The following is an 18,841-nucleotide window of genomic DNA, read 5'->3' as shown; positions in this document are numbered from 1 at the left end:
TCAAAAACTTTGTGATCAGTTATAGCCTCGGTGAGCAGAGTTAAGATAAACTGGTAAATTTGAACATCTTCAACAAGTCTTTTAAGCTGTTCGTCCTATACATCATTATTTTGACATTTCATTAAGTACCGAACCATATTATTTTGTAAACCATTTAATTTAACTTGGTTGTATTTCAGGTTTTTTAGCAGCATTAAGAAATGACGCTTTTGTCTTGCACACATTTTAAACGCCGATATTTAAACTTAAATCAGTGCGGTGTAGCAGAGTTAAAACAAATATTATGGACTGGTAAATTTAAACATCTTCAACTTGTTTTTTAAGCTGCTCATCCTACATCATTATCTTGGCCCTTCATTAAGTAATTGTAATTTTTGATATTTTGATGGAAATAAATATTATGATGGTTATGACAGACACGTTTTCCTATTAAATTATTGCCGACGAATAGCCTGTTGTATTAAAACTGTCTGTTGGAATCCGGCTTTTGCATGGTTTTTTTAATTACTATATAATGTTTTTAATAAAACATAGGCCTACTTCCTCCTGCAGATTGATCGTATATGATTTTACATTGTTAACATTGGAAAAATCTTTGTTCTTGTCTTTCTCATTTGTTTTGTACATTTTAAATAATCAGTATATCTATCACAGTATTGCTATTAATCATGCACAGCACGTATTTTATTTTATATTTTATTTTACATCAACATTTTCATTTTCACACTTGTGCTAACCAGCGCATAGAGACTCATTTGTATTTTGCGCTATATAAATTTAAAACCATTAAACTATTGTTTGTTTTGGATTCTATATTCTATAGTTGCAGATCATCATATGGAATCATTCATATAATTCGATGACTTTACTGAATACAGATACATTCATTTTGCCATTGCTATTGTTTAGAAGCTTAGTCAAATATGTTTTGTAAAGTTTAATGATTGTTTATTGGACAACCTTATTTATCTATCGGAATACTGAGATCATCGGGGCTAGACAACGTTTATCTAAATTTGGCATTTAATGTCGGAGGTATTCAAAAACAATTAATTGTCTGTAACAATGCAAAAACAACATGCACTTGTTTGCCATTTCATTATATAAATTATTATATAAATTTCAAGTTTATGATTAATTTCCTATTTCATCACAAAACATCGCAAACCAAAAAGGCCAAACTGAATTCTGTGGTGTCCCCATCGTGCCCTATAGGTGTCCTCTCTGTTTATTGTCCTGGTTCGGTCTCGTGTTGTTCTCTGTTTTGCTTCTCATTTAAAAAAATAAAGTTTGCCTATTTGTCACTTATTATAATTTCACAAAGAAGCAAAATTTGAAACCGTACTGAAACAAGTCTGTAGACCTACTTCTATTTAATCTCTATTTGTTGAAACAACGGTAATCGCTTTAATATCAGCGCCCATAAAGAAAACAAGTTTAAAATAATTTTCTCCGTGCTATATGAAATAATTAATTTACAATTATTTTTACTTCTATTCTAAGAAGGCTTAGGCATATTTTGAAACGTTAAAATTGTCTATTTTGGTCACTCGGGTCACTCACTCACTCACCCCCTTCTAGTTGAGGCCTAGCCTAATAAATGGCTCTGATTTTTTTTTTAATGTGGCTCCCTCTGTCGACAATTTTTAATACATGGCTCATGGTGGGAGCTAGGTATACTCATGGATGAGATCGCGAGTAGAGTATTTATGACGACCTGCTGCGCAATCATCGCCGCGACACCATCACATCACACAGACAAAAGATGGCTGCGGCTGTCGGAGAGCATCTGCATTTTGCAGACATAAACAATAAAGGAGACCCCTCCCCCCATGGTTTGTAAACTTTCAATTCATTTATTGTATTAGTTTATAAGTTATAGATGTATTATATATAAATTCTATGCATTAAAATTGTTTGATTAGGACGAATTGGTTTGTCTTATTATTAAATATTATTTATTACTTTAGAGGCCCTAGCTAGCTAGGTAGGCCTCCTAGCTAGGCTAGTAGGCCTAGAGGCCTAGTAGGCTACCTAGCTAGGCCTAGCTAACCTAGTTAGGCCTACTCTCAGCCTGGCCTCTATCTAGCCTAGGCCAGCCTATTACTACCTAGGCCTGGTACTAGTAGTAGGCAGACCAGACATCGGTAGGTGGTAAGGCTTATTAGTTAGGCAAGTGTAGCTAGGCTAGGCTAGGCCTAGTAGGCATAGGCCTAGATGGATGGATTACATTTTACAGCATTTCTACTAAAAAATACTAGGGCCTAGGCCTAGAGACCTACTGAGTACTGTATATTTTATGATTATTTATACTAGTCCTACTAGAGTAATTAAGCCATGTAGGCCTCGTAGTATAGGCTGAATAATGCAATGTAATTTATTAAAATTAAGGAACAAAAACTGATTACAGGTATCAATGGGAACCAAGAAGAGTTGCTTGCTAACTTGATGACAAAGCTGAAAACAACCAGCGAGCAAATCAAAACATGGTCAAATACAAGCCGCAAGATACGATCAGTTATGGTAAGAACACAATGTCATGAATCACTTAAAATTGCACAACGTATCATTAAAGCAGATCTAACGCCATGTCATTGTGTAAAACCTAAGCATTACCATTTTCATGTTGCTTTGTTAAGAAGAAATCTTACTTAACTATATTAATGATCAATTAAAATAAAAAAGTAATTTGTGTTGCTGCAGGTACATAGATTTTCAGATCCAGTACCCATCCATTCAACTGAGCAACTACGCAACTAAGTGCATATTTCACAACCACCAATGTTATTGTTAAGTGTATTCAATTGTTTTGTGTTTATCCAAATAATTGAAATAATTGTTTTAGGCCAAGTGTGAAGAATCAAGTTCAGTTGATGCCAACCGTTTACAACACTGTCTTAATCAATTGAAGATGGCCATTAAAAGTATGTGGGTTTAAATAAGTTTGTGTAAATAGCAGATTTAAGTTTAACCGAAATTTTTATATAAACGTTTTTTTTGTAATGTATATGTATGTGAATATTTTGCTTTTTTGATTTGTGTTTGTGATGTAATACAGACTTGTTCTGGCTTTTGTAAGTCTTTATACTGTACCTGAATAAATAAACAAATAAATGCCTATCGCAATCTGCCATAGGGCCGTCAAAAATGTCCTAACAAACATATTCATCTTAGGTTAAAAACTCTTATTTACCTATTCAATAGTTAAGTTCATCCTGCATACAGTCTGGTCTTTGTTTGTTATTGCGGGATCTCTCACGCTCATATCCAACTGCCAAGTTCTTGGTGGAATTTATCCAGCATCTACAATCCAACTCAGCCAAAAACTGACATAGCACAGACTGTAAAATACCTTATCTTTGTAATGTTTCATTAATATTCTGTATACTAGAGCTGTGAAAACATAATTACATTAAATGCAGATTATTTTGTTCATGCCTATTAGTCGTATGGTTAGTTATAATACAATCTTACCTGCCTGTTGAATTTATCATATTTTTATTTTTTTTATAACAAAAATAATATACCGTAATTAGGTTTAAGTTAAGTACAACAATAATGCTGCAAAATGCCAATTACAATAAATTAATTGCTTTGTGCATTGTTTTTTTCCTTAGCCTTTAATTTTGTAAATCGGTATATACCTGTACCAACATAGATATTAAAAAAACTTAGTTATCTGTATCTTCAGTAAGTATTTAAGTACTCAATTGCTTAGCGCTTGATTTATTATAATATTGTTGCTGCTCTGGTTAATCTACAGGTTCAATGTCGTTACCAGCCATGGTTGAGCGATTAAAGTCGCATGCAAGACAAGTAGGGTAAGCCTATTCAATTAAGAAGCAGATATTGCTTAATCTTGCATTTCTTAATAATAATTTGTTTAACCTTAAGTTCTGTTTAAGAGATAGTATAAATTAGTTAATGTTTTATATTGTTGTACAGTAGTGGCTGTCCATACAATCAAAACAATATTTCCCTCAAACCAGCCTTGTCTACCACATTAGATTTTTCTTCCTTGCGTAAATTTGTAATCATAATTATAAAGTAGAATTTCAATCCTGTTCCACAGGAAAAATTATATTAATATGTTTTTACAGGATGAAGTTTAATACAGGGCACAGTCCAAGGGAGGTGTTTATTAGTTCTGATGTATTCTATGTTGAGGTGATGCTTGAAAACAGTGGATTGGTAGAGGATGTCAAAATCTTTCGACAAGATGATTCTGAAGTATGTACTTACTTTAAAGATATATTTACCTTTTAAAAAAAATATCATTTAAAACTATAAATGATAAAAATACATCAAATTTTTTTTAATTTTCCACTTTCAGTTTATTCACTAATAAATAAAAGTTATATTTAAGATACAACGATACAAAGCTGGAGGGTTGACAGTAAAAACTCAAATTATCATTCACGCTTGTAGTTTTTGTTTATTTGTTGTGAGAGATACTGTAAATTAGAAATATTAACTCTTTTAACACATTGTTTTGTTCTCATTGATTTTTATAGAGTTGTCCAGCCATGCGTGATTCTCTTAGACAGAGCAACTTCAAAGGATTTGTAGATCATCTTAAAGGAATAAATAGATTTTATCATCTACCATGTGAAATGTATGTTATTATTTGTGAAAACTAGTTTTACAAAATAATGCTATTTGTTGTGCTTCTGCTGATGATAGGCCGAAATATATTTTAAATTTGCTGTTCATTTACGTTTGTTAAACCATATTGATTATTACTGTGTAGATTTTCCTATAATATATATAAGTACATATTTGATTTGTTTTAGTGCAATGAAACGAGATGCATTCAAATGCCTACAGTCTTTAGAAGATGATATTAAAGCAGTGTTTGAAATGAGTTGGTAAGTGGAATAATACCATGTATTTATTATAGAGTGGACCTGACACCCAAACTCTATTTCCTTCCACTGATCACAGAAGCAATTCCTGAATCCTCTCTCTTGGTTTCCTTTCCAGATTTATAATTCCTGTAGTGTATGTTTTATGCTGTGTAGGTTTATAAACATTCGGTATTACCTTTACAATAATACACACATTTTAAATCAATTTGTGTTGAATTTTTTGTTATTTCAGTTTGGGTACTACAAATGTTCTGGTGCTGATATTAAACGGTCTAGCTGGATTTGTAACACCGAGGATTGGAGGTGAGTATGAGCAAGTTTAGACTTCCCCAAGGGTCTTTGCATTTTTGGGAGAATTGACTGTATAAATAGTATTATTAGTTAAATGAGATTTGTTTGTACATTTGGTGTGATTTCTTTATATTTAGGTTATCCATTGCGAATGACTTTCTTTGTGTCACCTTATGATTTGCTAAATGTTGAAAACAAGACTTGTACTGTTTTGAGCATGTCCGGTAGGTATAAAAACAAAAGCTTATTTTTTAGTTTTAGATTTAGAAACACTAACATCCAACTCACAGATAACAATGTAGAAAGTTATTGTACTGTAAGGTATTAAGAAAGGTAAAATTGTGCTTTATTTTTGTCAAAATATTTTCTCCTTATCCATGTGGAAACCAAAAATAAAGTTTGTAGGTTAAAACACTGACTGGTTGGAGTGTATACCTAGACGGAACAACAAACAAATCCTACAGAAACTAGTTTTATAATTTTTAATAATTTATTCATGGAAGGACAGGCACAGACTCAAAAGTCTCAAGATCAAGATATTTGATTCACTGTCAACTTAGTAGTAGTGATGCTATGCCAGTGGTAATAGAAAAGTAACTAACAATTTATGTTTATTGATGGTTTCTTTTAAGCTCTGTCTACACTATCAAACTTTATGTGACAAAAAAAAATGTGATGTGCCCATATATGGACATGATGACGCCATATCACTACTATATTTGGGCACATCACTACCATATTTAGGCACAAACTAGTTTGATAGTGTAGACAGAGCTTTACAAACTTTTCAGATCCTTTACCTGAAGATATGGGAATTTCACTAAGTGTCAACTTAGAAGGGTCACATACCAGGAAGTTACAAAGTAGTGGTACCCTATATAATAATGCAACTCATTCAGAAGGAAAGAAAGGGTTAGTATTTTCATTTATAATACACCTGATCCTTATTGGATGATTGTTGGTCACATGATATTCAATAACTGCTCCATTATACCTACGCCATCAACTGTGCAATTTTGTTATATAGACATTCAATTTCATTATATTCCCCTTGAGGAACCATGCACGACATGAGCCTTGGTTGTTAATTGCATGTTCGAAAATCAACCTTTAGTGTCGCACCATCTATGATTGTTTTCCGCGTTGACAATTGGAGTCCTGCCTTTTTAATGGCCTGTCATTAAAATTAATTTCCTTCTCCAATTCATATTAATGTGTTGTATCAATACCAATGATTTGACCCCTTGAATCTTCAAGAAAGTTTAACTATACTTTAGATAAAATAAATAAATTTTGTTTTATTTTCAGACCTTTGTATAACTTTGCACCATTAAACAACACTAACTGTATAAACATACCGGTATGTTTTATGTTAAAACTCAACAAGCCTATGCCAGTATCAGCAACACTAATTAAACGTCTTGCAGTTAGCCAAAGTATGTATACATTTCTTGCCATTGCAAATCAGCTATACTTAGGCCTTTGTATTAATAAATATCTATTAATGAAGTTTTAATATACAGGGGTAAAAATGTTGAAAAGTTCAACAAGGTTGGAACATAAAGCAATATTAAAGTAGCATTTCACAATTTTGTATTGGAATAAAACAGTAACCAATGATAATTTTCTTTTTCTTAGTTCATGGTATAAGTTTGACATCAGCAATACCGCTTAATACATTGATATGTCGACATGCACTAGATCCTTGGTTACCAATGGAAACTAGATCGTATATAGAAAATAAATTCTATGTTGTAAGTTTGTGAACCTTTGCCATTAAAGAATTAATTATATTATTATACACTAATTGTTTAATTCATAGACAGAAACTTAGTGTTATGGTTAAACTATAATTGTATGATGCACCCAATATTTAAATGTGTACTTTAAGGCTAAGAAGAAAGATAATGTGATTATACTGAAGGTTGAGGTTCTTTTTGAGAAATTCATAAAAGGCCTAGCAATGCCAAACATAGAACAACAGTTGAACCCTTCCTTTCAGACAGCCCTATTCAGTGTCTACTTTGGTTTATATATACAGTACAATGTTTGAGCTCTATTTGTTCATGGTATCTTTATTTCCAAACAATTAAAATACAATGGAAGCCACAGGCTGTAATTGATGTAGGCCTATTTAAAAAAAATTTAACTACACTAAATTTCTAAAATAACTAAATCATAATTTACTTAACTAAATTATAATATACAACAGCAATATTATTATGGCAATTACTAATAATAAAACAATATTAATCAAGAAAATGTACAAAATAGGACTTTCACTAATTCAATTTTGTTTTAAAATATCAAATAATATAAATGTATACAATATTTACAATTACAACATGGATAACGTTATTATTATTGCTGTAAGTTAGTTATTATCATTGTAATTTTAACATTAAATTCTATAAGCCTGTATTGCATTCATTTAATTTGTTAACTATAAAATATGTATAATTTACCCACAGACTTTACCTGGTGAACAACACTGTTATTTTATTGGTGAAACGAATAGGGAGACAAGTAAAGGTGTGATCGTCTCATCAATACCAGTAGCTTGTACAAGCCAAGCCATTGCTATAGTAACAGCATTACGTCAACAAGCCGTCTACAACACACTGGTTGCCAGCTGTGTAAGAACAGATACCTGCAAAGGTAGAAAAAAAAAGATTTTGTTTAATCCGCTTAAAATTTAAATGTAACCATGTATGTTTTTATTAACCGTTTTTTTGTAAACAAACATTTGCTGTGTTACCTCATTATTAGTAACATATATTGGCAATATTAAGTTGTACTTAAATTAAATTTACCTTTCAATATGTTTTTCAGACGAATCTGATGTTATGTTATTTGAAGTTTCAACAATTTCACAATATAGATTAACAATAACATTCGCACACCCAGCAAAAATTGGAATGGCATGTGGTAAGATTTGGGAATTATTTACACATTATTTATAGCTTAATTTTAAATTATTATATTTTCTCAATAAATTAGATTGCATTTTATGAATATACTACTGTATTAGTATTATATATATTTTTTTGTTTGTAGTTGAATTGGATATATTAGAGGTTGCCAATATTAAGTGTATAATACATACACCTGAAGGAGAAGAACCTTTGTGTACAAATGAATATGCAACTAAAGTCCTACGAAAGTGAGTAAATTATAATATTATTGTATTTCACTTCAGAATTTATATTTGAATATTTTTATTACAGGTGTATGTCAATATGTATATTTATTCAAATATTTTTATTACAGGTGTATGTCAATACCAGTCACAATGAGAGCTATCATGAAATTTGCAACTGCTAATATTGAAAAATTCAGGAAACCATTGAGCTCCTCAGTTGTTCCTGACATGTCGCCACCTGGATCAGGACACCCACAAAATCCTGGAAAAGGTGCCAATGGCGGAGTTTCCCCAAAAGGTGGTTCAACCACCCTTAACTACATGTCATCTGGAAGGATGGGAAGTGGAACATCTAGAAAGAATATGCCGAATAGTATCATATTTGATCTAAGTAAATCTGTGGCAACATTCTTTGCACACAAAAATGTCAATCCTCCAATTCAAGAACGAAGTAAATCTTCAGATGAGTCAAAGAAATCTCAGAATCCAATGTTAGCAGAGTTACTTACAAGTTGTACAGTATCTGGAAGCAGTTCTAATAAGTCTCATGCCAACCCTATACCAGTGACATCTGAGAAAGTACACCCTGTATCAAGGCAAGAACAGCCAACAGTACCTACATTAAAGCGCAAGATCAGATCAACTTCTGAGAGTAAATCTCCAAAACAGCTAGGTGAAATTGATGATGCTGTCTTCCTACCTCAAAATAACTATAAACGACAAATGTCTACACCAGATATGTCGTCTCTATCAGTCTCTGATACATCTGCTGGTTTGAGTGGAATAGACACAAGTCAAGCTTGGCCAGTACAGGATACAGGTATTATGAGATCACCAGGTCCTATTACAGAACAAGCAAAGAGGCAAAAACACTTGGGAAGCTTTGATGTACAAAGTCCAAGTCATTGGTCTTCTAGTAATATACCCATACCTTGGAAAGAACAAGGCTTTATCTCGGAAGCTGATGGATTACAAAACATTCAAATTAAGAACACTATAGGAGAACCAACAATGAACACGTTGCCAGAACAGTCAAAGAACTTCCTGGACACTCACAGTTTACATGAAAGTGTATTTTCTGTTGGGAATTTCTTACCAGTTAGTAATGTTAATGAGGATTTTCCAGATTTTGATCCTGATGATGTTAATCTCCTTGATGAACCTGTACAATTTGGAAAAAGTGAGATAAATAAAGAACTTAATGCATCATACCCTTTATTTGGCAGTGGAAAGCCACCTTTGGGTATCAATAGAAGTCAAAGTTCAGACAGAATTGTTAAAAAGGAGTTACACGAGAACATTTTTCCATCAGTTTCAGACAAGACACAAGTCAAACAACCACATGTAAAGTCTAAAGGAAAGCCAAAAAACTTTAAGTTGGATCTGGAAGATAGTTCATCCGATACATCACCATCTCCACCACAAAAGAAAATAAAGAGAAAAGGCAAGAAAAGAGAAGCTACCACCAACAACATACCTACCTTGGAACACACTAAGAAACGTAAAAAGAAACCAAGAATTGACCAAGAGAAAGAGCCTCAGACTAAGGGAAGTTTTACATTAACAGCTTCTTCAGACTCTTTGAAAATAAAGTTTAGTCGCACTGGACTGGAACCAAAAAAACAGTCACCTGTTGAGCCAAAAAAAGTTAGCCAATCTCCAACTAACGTTAAACCTGCCAAAATAAAATTAAGAATACATCCTACAACAGGAGAAACTCGAAACTTAAGTGCTAGTCAACCGCAACCAAAGATTGACCCAGACAAAAGAGGAAATGTCTTTGAGGTTTTTGGTTCAAAATCTCCTGTTAAATTTCCAACAAATTTAGAGAAAAGAAAAGTACTTCCATCAGAATTATTTTCAAAGTCTATTGAAGTAAGGAATCTGGGAAAGCAGCCGGCAAATTTAAACAAAAAAATTGTAACGCAGAAAGCATTATCAAGAGAAGTACTACATGGGCAGCCAATAACAATGAAAAATAATGAAAAAATGCAATCAATGATGAAAAAAGTTAATGTTTTGAAAAAAGGCCCTACTTCTGCAAATAAGGCAATTCTTACGAAAAAAATTGTTACTCAAAAAACGAAGTTTGGTTCAAGCAAAACAGTCACACCAGGTGTGAGACCATCTGCCAAAAATTTGTCAAGTCCTCCTGGGAAAATGTCTGTAGGTTCTCGTGCAGACAATGGCAATAAGATATCAGGTGCTGCCAGTAACCCTAAAGCATACGCAGTGGGGAATGTAGCCAAACATGTTTCTCAACAAAAGGTTTCAGCATCACGACCCCCACCATTGACCATTTCTCCATCAATTTCATCTTTGAATACATCATCTCCAAACACGGCATCACCAAGACAAATGACTACACCTTTATCTCCAACAAGTGGCGGAGGTCAAAAGAAAAATAAGTCCCCTTCTCGTGGTAGGACATTAAGCTCAATTGTTCAAGTGTTACAAATGAAAGCTCAGACACAGTCACCAGAAGATGAACTAACAGAGGATGTAAGGACATCAGAAGCTATTGGACCAAGTTCAAAATCACTTGAAGGTGATATAAAACCTAACATGCTTCCATCTGCTGCTAAACCTCAAAAACAAAAGATTGCTTCAACAATGCCCATAAAATCCTCTACATTTACTGGTAACAATAAAGCACCTAATGCAAAGCCTGTCCCCAGCACTAAAGTTTATACAGTAACTGGTAGACCACCTTCAACGCAAAGCCCAAAACAAGGCAAACTAACCCCAAGTCCAAGATCTCTGTCATCTCCAATCTCTTCAACTAAATTGTCAACTCCAACTTCTCTTAAGGTACAACAAAAGATACAATCTACCAATAAACCATTTCAAGTTAGTAAACCATTGCAGAAAAGTCCCTCTAGTCCAATGAAGCCATTGGTTAAGGTTGCAGGATCGCCAACCACTCTACCACGAAAACCTAATATTTTGAGCAAAGCTCCTAAAACAGCAGGTTCTCCTAAAAATGTAGTTGCACCTAACAAAGTTCCGTCTCTGCAGTCTTCAAGACCCCAACAAATTCGACAAAATTTACCCATAGAAGGTAGCATGAAGCAGGCATCGGTAAGAACAAGTAGTAACAACAGTATGGTGGGAGTTAAAAGTGCCAGTAGCAACTCAAATACCAGTGTTAGAAATACTGTTACTGCCAACACTTCGGCAGTATTAAAATCGGAATCGCAAATTACAAAGAAGGTCAATCCAATCAGTAAGACGCATGACTCAAAAGTTATGGATTTAAGCAAGAGTTCAGACAAAATAAATGAAGTAACCATGAAAGATACTCCAGTTGAGAAACAAATTTCATATAGTAAAGCTATTCATGATTCTATGCCAAAAACAGCAATACAACAAAAGGCCTTTGGAAAAGTAGAACTCAAAGATGGTGTCAGCAGAGGAGCTACAAGTTCTCCAGTTACTCAATTCAAGATACCTAGTCCAGCTGTTGTAGGGGTCACCACAAAAACTGCCAGTCTAAAACCTGTTGCTGTAAAAATGACACCTGAAAGTAAAAGTTCTACTTCTGAAACTTCTAAAGAATCTTTAACAACCAAGGACGTGGTTACCGCAAAAGACATCACTGAAGATATAAAAGACATGTCTCGAAATGTAAAGAGAAGAAAGGAAATGAGTCCAAGTGATGGACTTGAAAGTTCGCCACTGTTTATTGATTTTCCTCAAGAATCTACAAATGCTTCTTCATCAGAAAACTGCCAAAAGACAACAGAAGAATGTCAGCGTGCAAATGCATGTAGCGATACACAAACAGACCCAGGGTCTACCTCGCCTAGAAGTATGATAGTGCAATCACCACTGGGCATCATGGCTGCATCACCATTAGGACAAGTTGCTTCTCCAATTATGCTACCTGTGAAGTCTCCAGCAGCTCTTAGTGTTCCCAGTAATCAAGCAAGTCCTTGTCCCATTGATGATGATTTGATGGATGAAGCCTTAATATCTGTTATCAGTAAAGAAGATAATTGAAACTCGCCAATTGACAGTGTCAACACATGTTTTTCTGATTTGGTATGATGAGACCCATGTCTATAACTTGAAGAAGAAAATTATGTTAAGTTTGTTTGGATCTTTTTCCATGAAGATTACACTAAATCTGCGTTAGGTTTATTACTCTATTGTATGGTAAATAGTTTTGTACAGTAGTTACTGTAGGTTGTGACTATATTGAATTGACCAAATAAATCAACCATGCTGTAGTATATTATTTATTATTCATTCTGCTATGAAAAATGAGTCATTTGGTACAGTATATTTTTTTAATCAAATGCTGATCAAATTGACATAATTTATTTAAGCATCCAATTTGTAAATAATGATCATTTTGTCTGAGAAGATTTTTAGAGGCCTCCCTCTAATAAAATAGCTGGTACCAGTAGTACACCATTATTTAAATACATTGTTTAGAAAATAGATGGTATTGTATTTTGGAAAGAATGAAATTCTAATTATGTTTAAACATAAGTGTAAATGTAAACATTTATATACAGTAATCGGATTTAAATGAAAAAATAATTTACATTACGTGAACAGCCCCATTAGAGAATGTGTTCATTTTTACTTCAGGTAAATGTCACTTAACCTCCTACTGTGACATGTGTTTATATAATTTGATAGGCAGGTCGTTAAACCTTTTGATCATCACTGAATTTTGCTACTTTTTGCCTGACCATTGACCTTGCATACTGAAGAATGTACCTTGTCCTAATCAATCAATTACAAGAGAGCTAATAAAATCACAGGGGTATAATAGGATTCAGGTAATTAATCACCTGCTTAGTTGATTTATCTGATAAGGATTTTGACAAAAAAGTTCTAATGAGGATGTTACACCTAATGAAAATTTTTTTATCGGGAAGAATTTTGCTATTAAAAAAAGAAAAAAATCTAAAATGTAGTGTATACTGTATAGTGGAACATTCAAGGAATAAGTGATGTTGAAATATTTAGGTAGCTTAGTGGCTGAACTATAACCACAGGATATAAAAGTGATTGATAAATATACAGTAGTTCCTTTAAGTAAATTAAAGACTCGATGATTCCTGGTAGTTATATTGAGCTATGACACCTTTCTATCACCAGGGTGTGTGTAAGAGCAGGGTGTGTATAAGAGCAGGGTATAAACAAACATCATGCCTGTGAAATAGGTGGAAAAGGAAAAATTGTAACACTTGAAGTGGGTGTGAGCTGATAATTACAGTCTGTAAGATAGATATATAAACGTGTACACTGATATTTTTAAAATTTCTGGTACTAAATAAATTAAATTGAACTAAACATAAGAGTACAAGTGTTTTATTATTTAAGAGCAAGCTAGACACGATAAACAGCTAATTTTGCATGTGTCTCATCTGCTGATTGATTAGACAATTTATAAACAACCTCCTTGCATTCAACATTTGGACCCCAACAGAGGAATATTGATACTATTTATAGGCCTACTATGAGTTCACTTTTTGAGCTTCATTTTCTTTTCCCGCTGCTTATTACGTTTCTGAAAAATGCTTTTTCAGCTTTATTGCTGTGAAAATTGTAAGCATACAATTCATGTTATGTTAATTATGTTTGAACCTACCTTCAGAAAATAATTAAACTAAAAACTTTATTATATTAATTAGTACAGTGTTATATATTTTCATCAATTAATTTGTGCAGTAGGCGTATAGTAATAGTGTAGCCTACACATGTTGGGCGTAGATTGCACACTTTCTATGTCCATATAAATATTATAAATCAAATCGGGAGCTCCTTGATCATGATACTAAAAATATCCAATATATGTAAATATTGATTTGATAGCAAAATTGTGACAAATTAAGTCTTCCAGGGAACTTTCATGATTGACTTGTTTTGACTCCTCCCAAATTCCATCAGCCAATAAGATCATCGTATTCTATCTACTGAGGGCGTGGTAAGTATCAGGTGATATTTTTATTTACTTTACACATGTGTGCGATGTGCGCTAGCTAGGCCTACAACAAGCTTCTAATGATGATCTAATGTTTCCTTTTTTTGGTCATATCTCGGCATTTAAAATTCGTAATATAATTGTTGTAAAATAGTATTAATATAGGTATCATTGCAACTGACTCAAATAAACCCTAGCTAGGCCTGCTACTAGGCTACTACTACCTTCTAGGCTAGGCCCCAGATAGTCCATGCATGTCCCAGCCAGCAGGAGGGAGGGTCATGATGATCTATTTGCTGATGTGCTCGGTCTAGAGGTTAATGTGGGTTGAAAGGCCTACAGTATATGGGAATCCCAATATATAACCTGTGTAGTAACATTTAGGCTTTTCAGTGAGTGACATTTCTGAAACAGGTTGTGTGCATTCCATTCTTTATTGATTCATTTTTCTCATTTATTTTTAGAATAAATAAATTATGTCCTCGTAAACGTAATTTAAAAATATGGTTGTTCGTACCATTCTTGCCCCAGCTGGTCTTGTGTTGAGCATCTTTGGGCTTGCATCGCTATGGCTATACGCACTTTCAATAAATATGCCAGAAAGTGTGGCAAGCAAACATGGCACAAGGTAGGCCTATGTGTGAACACAAATTACACTTTATATTTAAATTTAGAGATCTCATCATGTTCCGTTACTGTGTAGAACCTTGTTTTCCATTCTTATTGGTTGTTGTGTTTGTTTAGTAAATTTCATAATTGAAACAAGAGCATTTGAAATGGTCACAAACAAAAACTTGAAACTTGATCCCACGTCATAAGTTACATTTGAATGTTTCTATCATGGTTCTACTGATAGAATGCAAACACCTAATATAAAACCATTATTTTTTTATCTGTTTCAGTCTTAGTTTTCCATCCAGCATAGAAGACCTTCAAAACCTCTCTCATCTACTAAAACAGTATAAAAGAGACAATTTTCATTATATACTATTGTTGTTTTGTTCAGCATACATATATAAGCAGACCTTTGCCATACCAGGATCAGTATTTATGGTAAGTTATTTTAATTAATTAAGGCCTATAGATTTGGTGCATGCATGCTTATGGTGTTACAATGACTTTGGATATACATTAGAAAGTGAGATAATAATTCTAATAAAACCATCGGGATATTACAATATAATTGCCTGGAGGGCAGACACCAATGTTATTGCAGTTCAAAAGGTGATTCTTCATGACTGGGAACCAACAAGATGACGGCTGCAATCTACCATTCAATACGTTTGTTACACCCCACTACGATGTCAGGCACTACGCCTGCATTACAAGCGAAAAAAAAAAAAGTTCCATTTTGCTTTAACAAAAATATGAACTGTATATTTTTTTTCCATTTATTAATATCGCATGTAATTTTATATAACAATTTTAGTCATTATTTTCGATGACTGTAATACAGAACCATGGTAAAACAATGATTTGTAACTCTTCCTTTATACTCTTGAGAAGAGTTGCTCTAATAAATTTAAGTTCACCTTCAACGTTTATATATTTTTATTTTACAGAACATACTTGGAGGTGCTTTATTTGGAGTGTGGGTTGCGTTCCCATTGTGCTGTCTTTTGACTGCTATTGGAGCCACATTTTGTTACCTACTATCGCTTTGTTTTGGACGTGCTCTTATCATGCATTATTTTTCAGAACAAGTTTTAACAATGGAAAATAAGGTACAGTCATTTCATTTCAAGTAAATGTTTATTTTCTTCATTGTTTAAAACATAGTTTTAGATATTAATTCCAACATTTCATTAAAAAAAGGCAGCAACTGATCATATACATCTAATAATATAATTATGACATTATCTTAACTACTTTTCCCCTTAAATTTTGTCTATAAATTAAAATTCTTTATTTATACTTATTTACTTTATTTTTTAGAACTCCATATAAACATATATTAATATAATAATATGTTTTTATGATATTTTCAGATTCAAGAAAACCTTCAAAGCCTGTTTTTCTTTTTATTATTCTTAAGGCTTTTTCCAATGTCACCAAACTGGTTTTTAAATGTTACTTCACCAATTGTTGGAGTTCCAGTTACATACTTTTTTCCATCAGTTTTTATAGGTAAGTGAGCATGGTAAGGACAGTAATTGATTTATGAATTCAGGCTACAGAAATATATATTTTGCTAACACTGGCGGCATAAACTTGATTCATATCTCTTATACTGAATGATTTAGAACTGTCTGACTTTGGAATATGCATCAGCCCTTTTCTCTCTCTCTCTCTGTACATACATAAGATTGGGTTGAGATGTGCTTGAGATGGTTAAAATCCAACAGAAAATACATGCCAATTACAGGGGATAGGTGTTGCTGTATTGGGCATCACAGAAATCCTGGAACTTTTACAGGGTATGAACCAAGGACCTCTGTGATTTTTAAGCGAGTATGACAATAACAATCCCCAGTGCCTCTACTGGTGCCATTTACGCAAGTGAAAAAAAAACCCATGTTAATTCTGCGGTGTATGAGGCTTTTTGTAGCTTATAAAATTGGAAAATGTATTTATTAATGAAATATTAATATATTTTATAGGTTTGATGCCATATAATTTCATGTGTGTCCAAACTGGATGTATCATCTCTGAAATCAATGCTGTTAGTGATGTCTTTACACCATCTGTGGTAATCAAATTTGCTGCCATCGCTGTGGTTGCCCTTGTACCTGTACTAATATCATTTTATATAAAAAAGAAAGAGAAAAAACAGAAATAGTTATTCTGCAATAGATTTGAGATTTTTTACACCAACCTGTTTTGATCAAACAAAACATGGCAATCTCTGACAATGAAAGCTGGATTTAGGCCCTGTTTCTGCTGCCAATCCCAAATATACCGTATAAATATACCGTATAAATATACCGTATATGAAATTCGTGCACCGTTTCCGCTGCACATACTTCGTGGGTGGGCTGTAAAAAAGTTGGCTTTCATTACCCAAAATGCATTTCGTGAGACGGAAGTATGGATTGACCTAGAGTCTCGTGTAGTGAGGTTACATGACAAAAACAAAACAATGATGGTTTCTCAAAACGTCGTAGCATTGCTTTCTATTTTAAATCTAATGAGCAGAAGTGGCAACAAATTTACACCGCACAAACAATCTAGAAATGTGGAATGGGCATTGACTAGATTTATGCAAAGAAGACGACGGCGTTTGCCGATAACTTTGGCGTTAAGTCTACCACAAATTCTGCTTTTATTTTGTTTGAGATACTTTTGTAAATCGCGGTATCTCTTCTGTTACCATGCAGTCTCCCTCCAACCTTCGCTTCTCCCCACAATTGAATTGCAAAAATAGTTATTTCTTCAGTCCACAGTGATATTTGATATGTTGCTTGCTTATACACGTGTGTGTCAATTGTCGTATTTGATTTAGACTTTCACCGCTGAGTACAGTTTTTCCGTTTTTCGAAAAAGGTTTCGTTGTCAACGTTTTGTATTCGAATGACTTTCTGTTGAGCACAAATTTACAATTCGAATACAAAAAGTACTCAACGAATTTTTACGTTGACAACAAAAGTTCCCAATCGAATACGACAATTGCAGCAGAAAAACCAAACAAAAGCTTCACGCTCTGTTAGTTTTTGACCTCTTGTCATGGGCCTTGTCACATATACGGTATATTTTGAGTGCAGTAGAAACGGGGAACGAAATATACGGTATATTTTGGAATATACCGTATAATATCCACAAACGATGGGGATATTTATGCGGTATATATACCGCATATATATACGGTATATTTTTTATGAGACCCATTTCTGCTGCCAAAAAATATACCGTATATAAAATATACCGTATATATACGGTATATTTTTGGCAGCAGAAACGGGGCCTTAGAATCACAGAACTACTGTAGTTGCTCACAGTACTTGTTACTGTATCTGCAACTAGTCACAGATCTGACAATTACTTCACCGAAACAAGATTGCTTACAGATGTTCAAACAGGTGTTCAAAATGGGTGCTGAGTGTAAAAAAAAAATGAATTTATACTGAATTGTAAAGTAATAGAGTAACTAATTAGTGAGAAACTACAGTAATGTGGGGATACTGATTTTATGTTGACATTTGTGCATGCCATCACTCCATAGAACTAATGGTTGCATAATGAAAGAAGCCCACTTATCTTCGGATATTATATAAGTACCTTTACATTTAACCCACTGTTTGAATATAAGTACAATAATTGGATTTTTAAACACACAGACTAAAGCTGCTCTCTGATTTAAGCCACTTTTTACTGTATATATTATGTTTTTAGATATAATAAAAGTATTTAGCGTAGTCCTCAGAACTATATGTATATTTAAATGAAAAAATATATTAAATGGTGAATTAAAACTAAAATTGTATTATTCCATATGTTATCATTTATTCAATCATTAGATAAAGACGACTCATTTGAGAATGAGTTTAGCATGGGCACCGCCAAGATTTTCGGGGTTTTTTTTCTGGCTGTTTTACTTTATCACTTTTTAGCTTTTTGCTTACATTATTTTGTATCTCGATTGAGATCCAGTCACTGAACTGA

The 18,841-nt window shown here is 33.4% G+C and overlaps 2 protein-coding genes across 3 annotated transcripts; both read left to right on the top strand.

Moving 5' to 3' along the window:
• Positions 1–1,773: 1,773 nt before the first annotated feature.
• On the top strand, positions 1,774–13,644 carry LOC140040455 (uncharacterized). Its single transcript, XM_072086414.1, has 16 exons — positions 1,774–1,835; positions 2,411–2,523; positions 2,846–2,924; positions 3,764–3,821; positions 4,101–4,230; positions 4,515–4,615; positions 4,794–4,868; positions 5,101–5,171; positions 5,297–5,383; positions 5,951–6,071; positions 6,468–6,595; positions 6,798–6,913; positions 7,631–7,817; positions 7,992–8,087; positions 8,217–8,322; positions 8,430–13,644. Exons 2-16 carry the CDS (start codon positions 2,449–2,451, stop codon positions 12,301–12,303), a joined length of 5,304 nt encoding a protein of 1,767 aa, XP_071942515.1. The 5' UTR covers positions 1,774–1,835; positions 2,411–2,448; the 3' UTR covers positions 12,304–13,644.
• A 645-nt stretch (positions 13,645–14,289) lies between these two features.
• LOC140039667 (transmembrane protein 41A-like) lies at positions 14,290–18,598 on the top strand. Of its 2 annotated transcripts, none has more exons than XM_072085282.1 (6): positions 14,290–14,373; positions 14,707–14,870; positions 15,145–15,295; positions 15,805–15,966; positions 16,231–16,369; positions 16,843–18,598. In XM_072085282.1, exons 2-6 carry the CDS (start codon positions 14,746–14,748, stop codon positions 17,019–17,021), a joined length of 756 nt encoding a protein of 251 aa, XP_071941383.1. In that variant the 5' UTR covers positions 14,290–14,373; positions 14,707–14,745; the 3' UTR covers positions 17,022–18,598. The 2 variants fall into 2 exon arrangements, with proteins under 2 accessions (XP_071941383.1, XP_071941384.1); XM_072085283.1 differs by having other exon boundaries at positions 14,298–14,349.
• The last annotated feature ends 243 nt before the right edge of the window (positions 18,599–18,841 follow it).

The sequence above is a fragment of the Antedon mediterranea genome, chromosome 2 (genome assembly GCF_964355755.1).
Source record: "Antedon mediterranea chromosome 2, ecAntMedi1.1, whole genome shotgun sequence".
NCBI lineage: Eukaryota > Metazoa > Echinodermata > Crinoidea > Comatulida > Antedonidae > Antedon > Antedon mediterranea.
The sequence above is the reverse complement of the archived record's forward strand: the minus strand, read 5'-3'. Positions and strand labels throughout refer to the sequence as shown.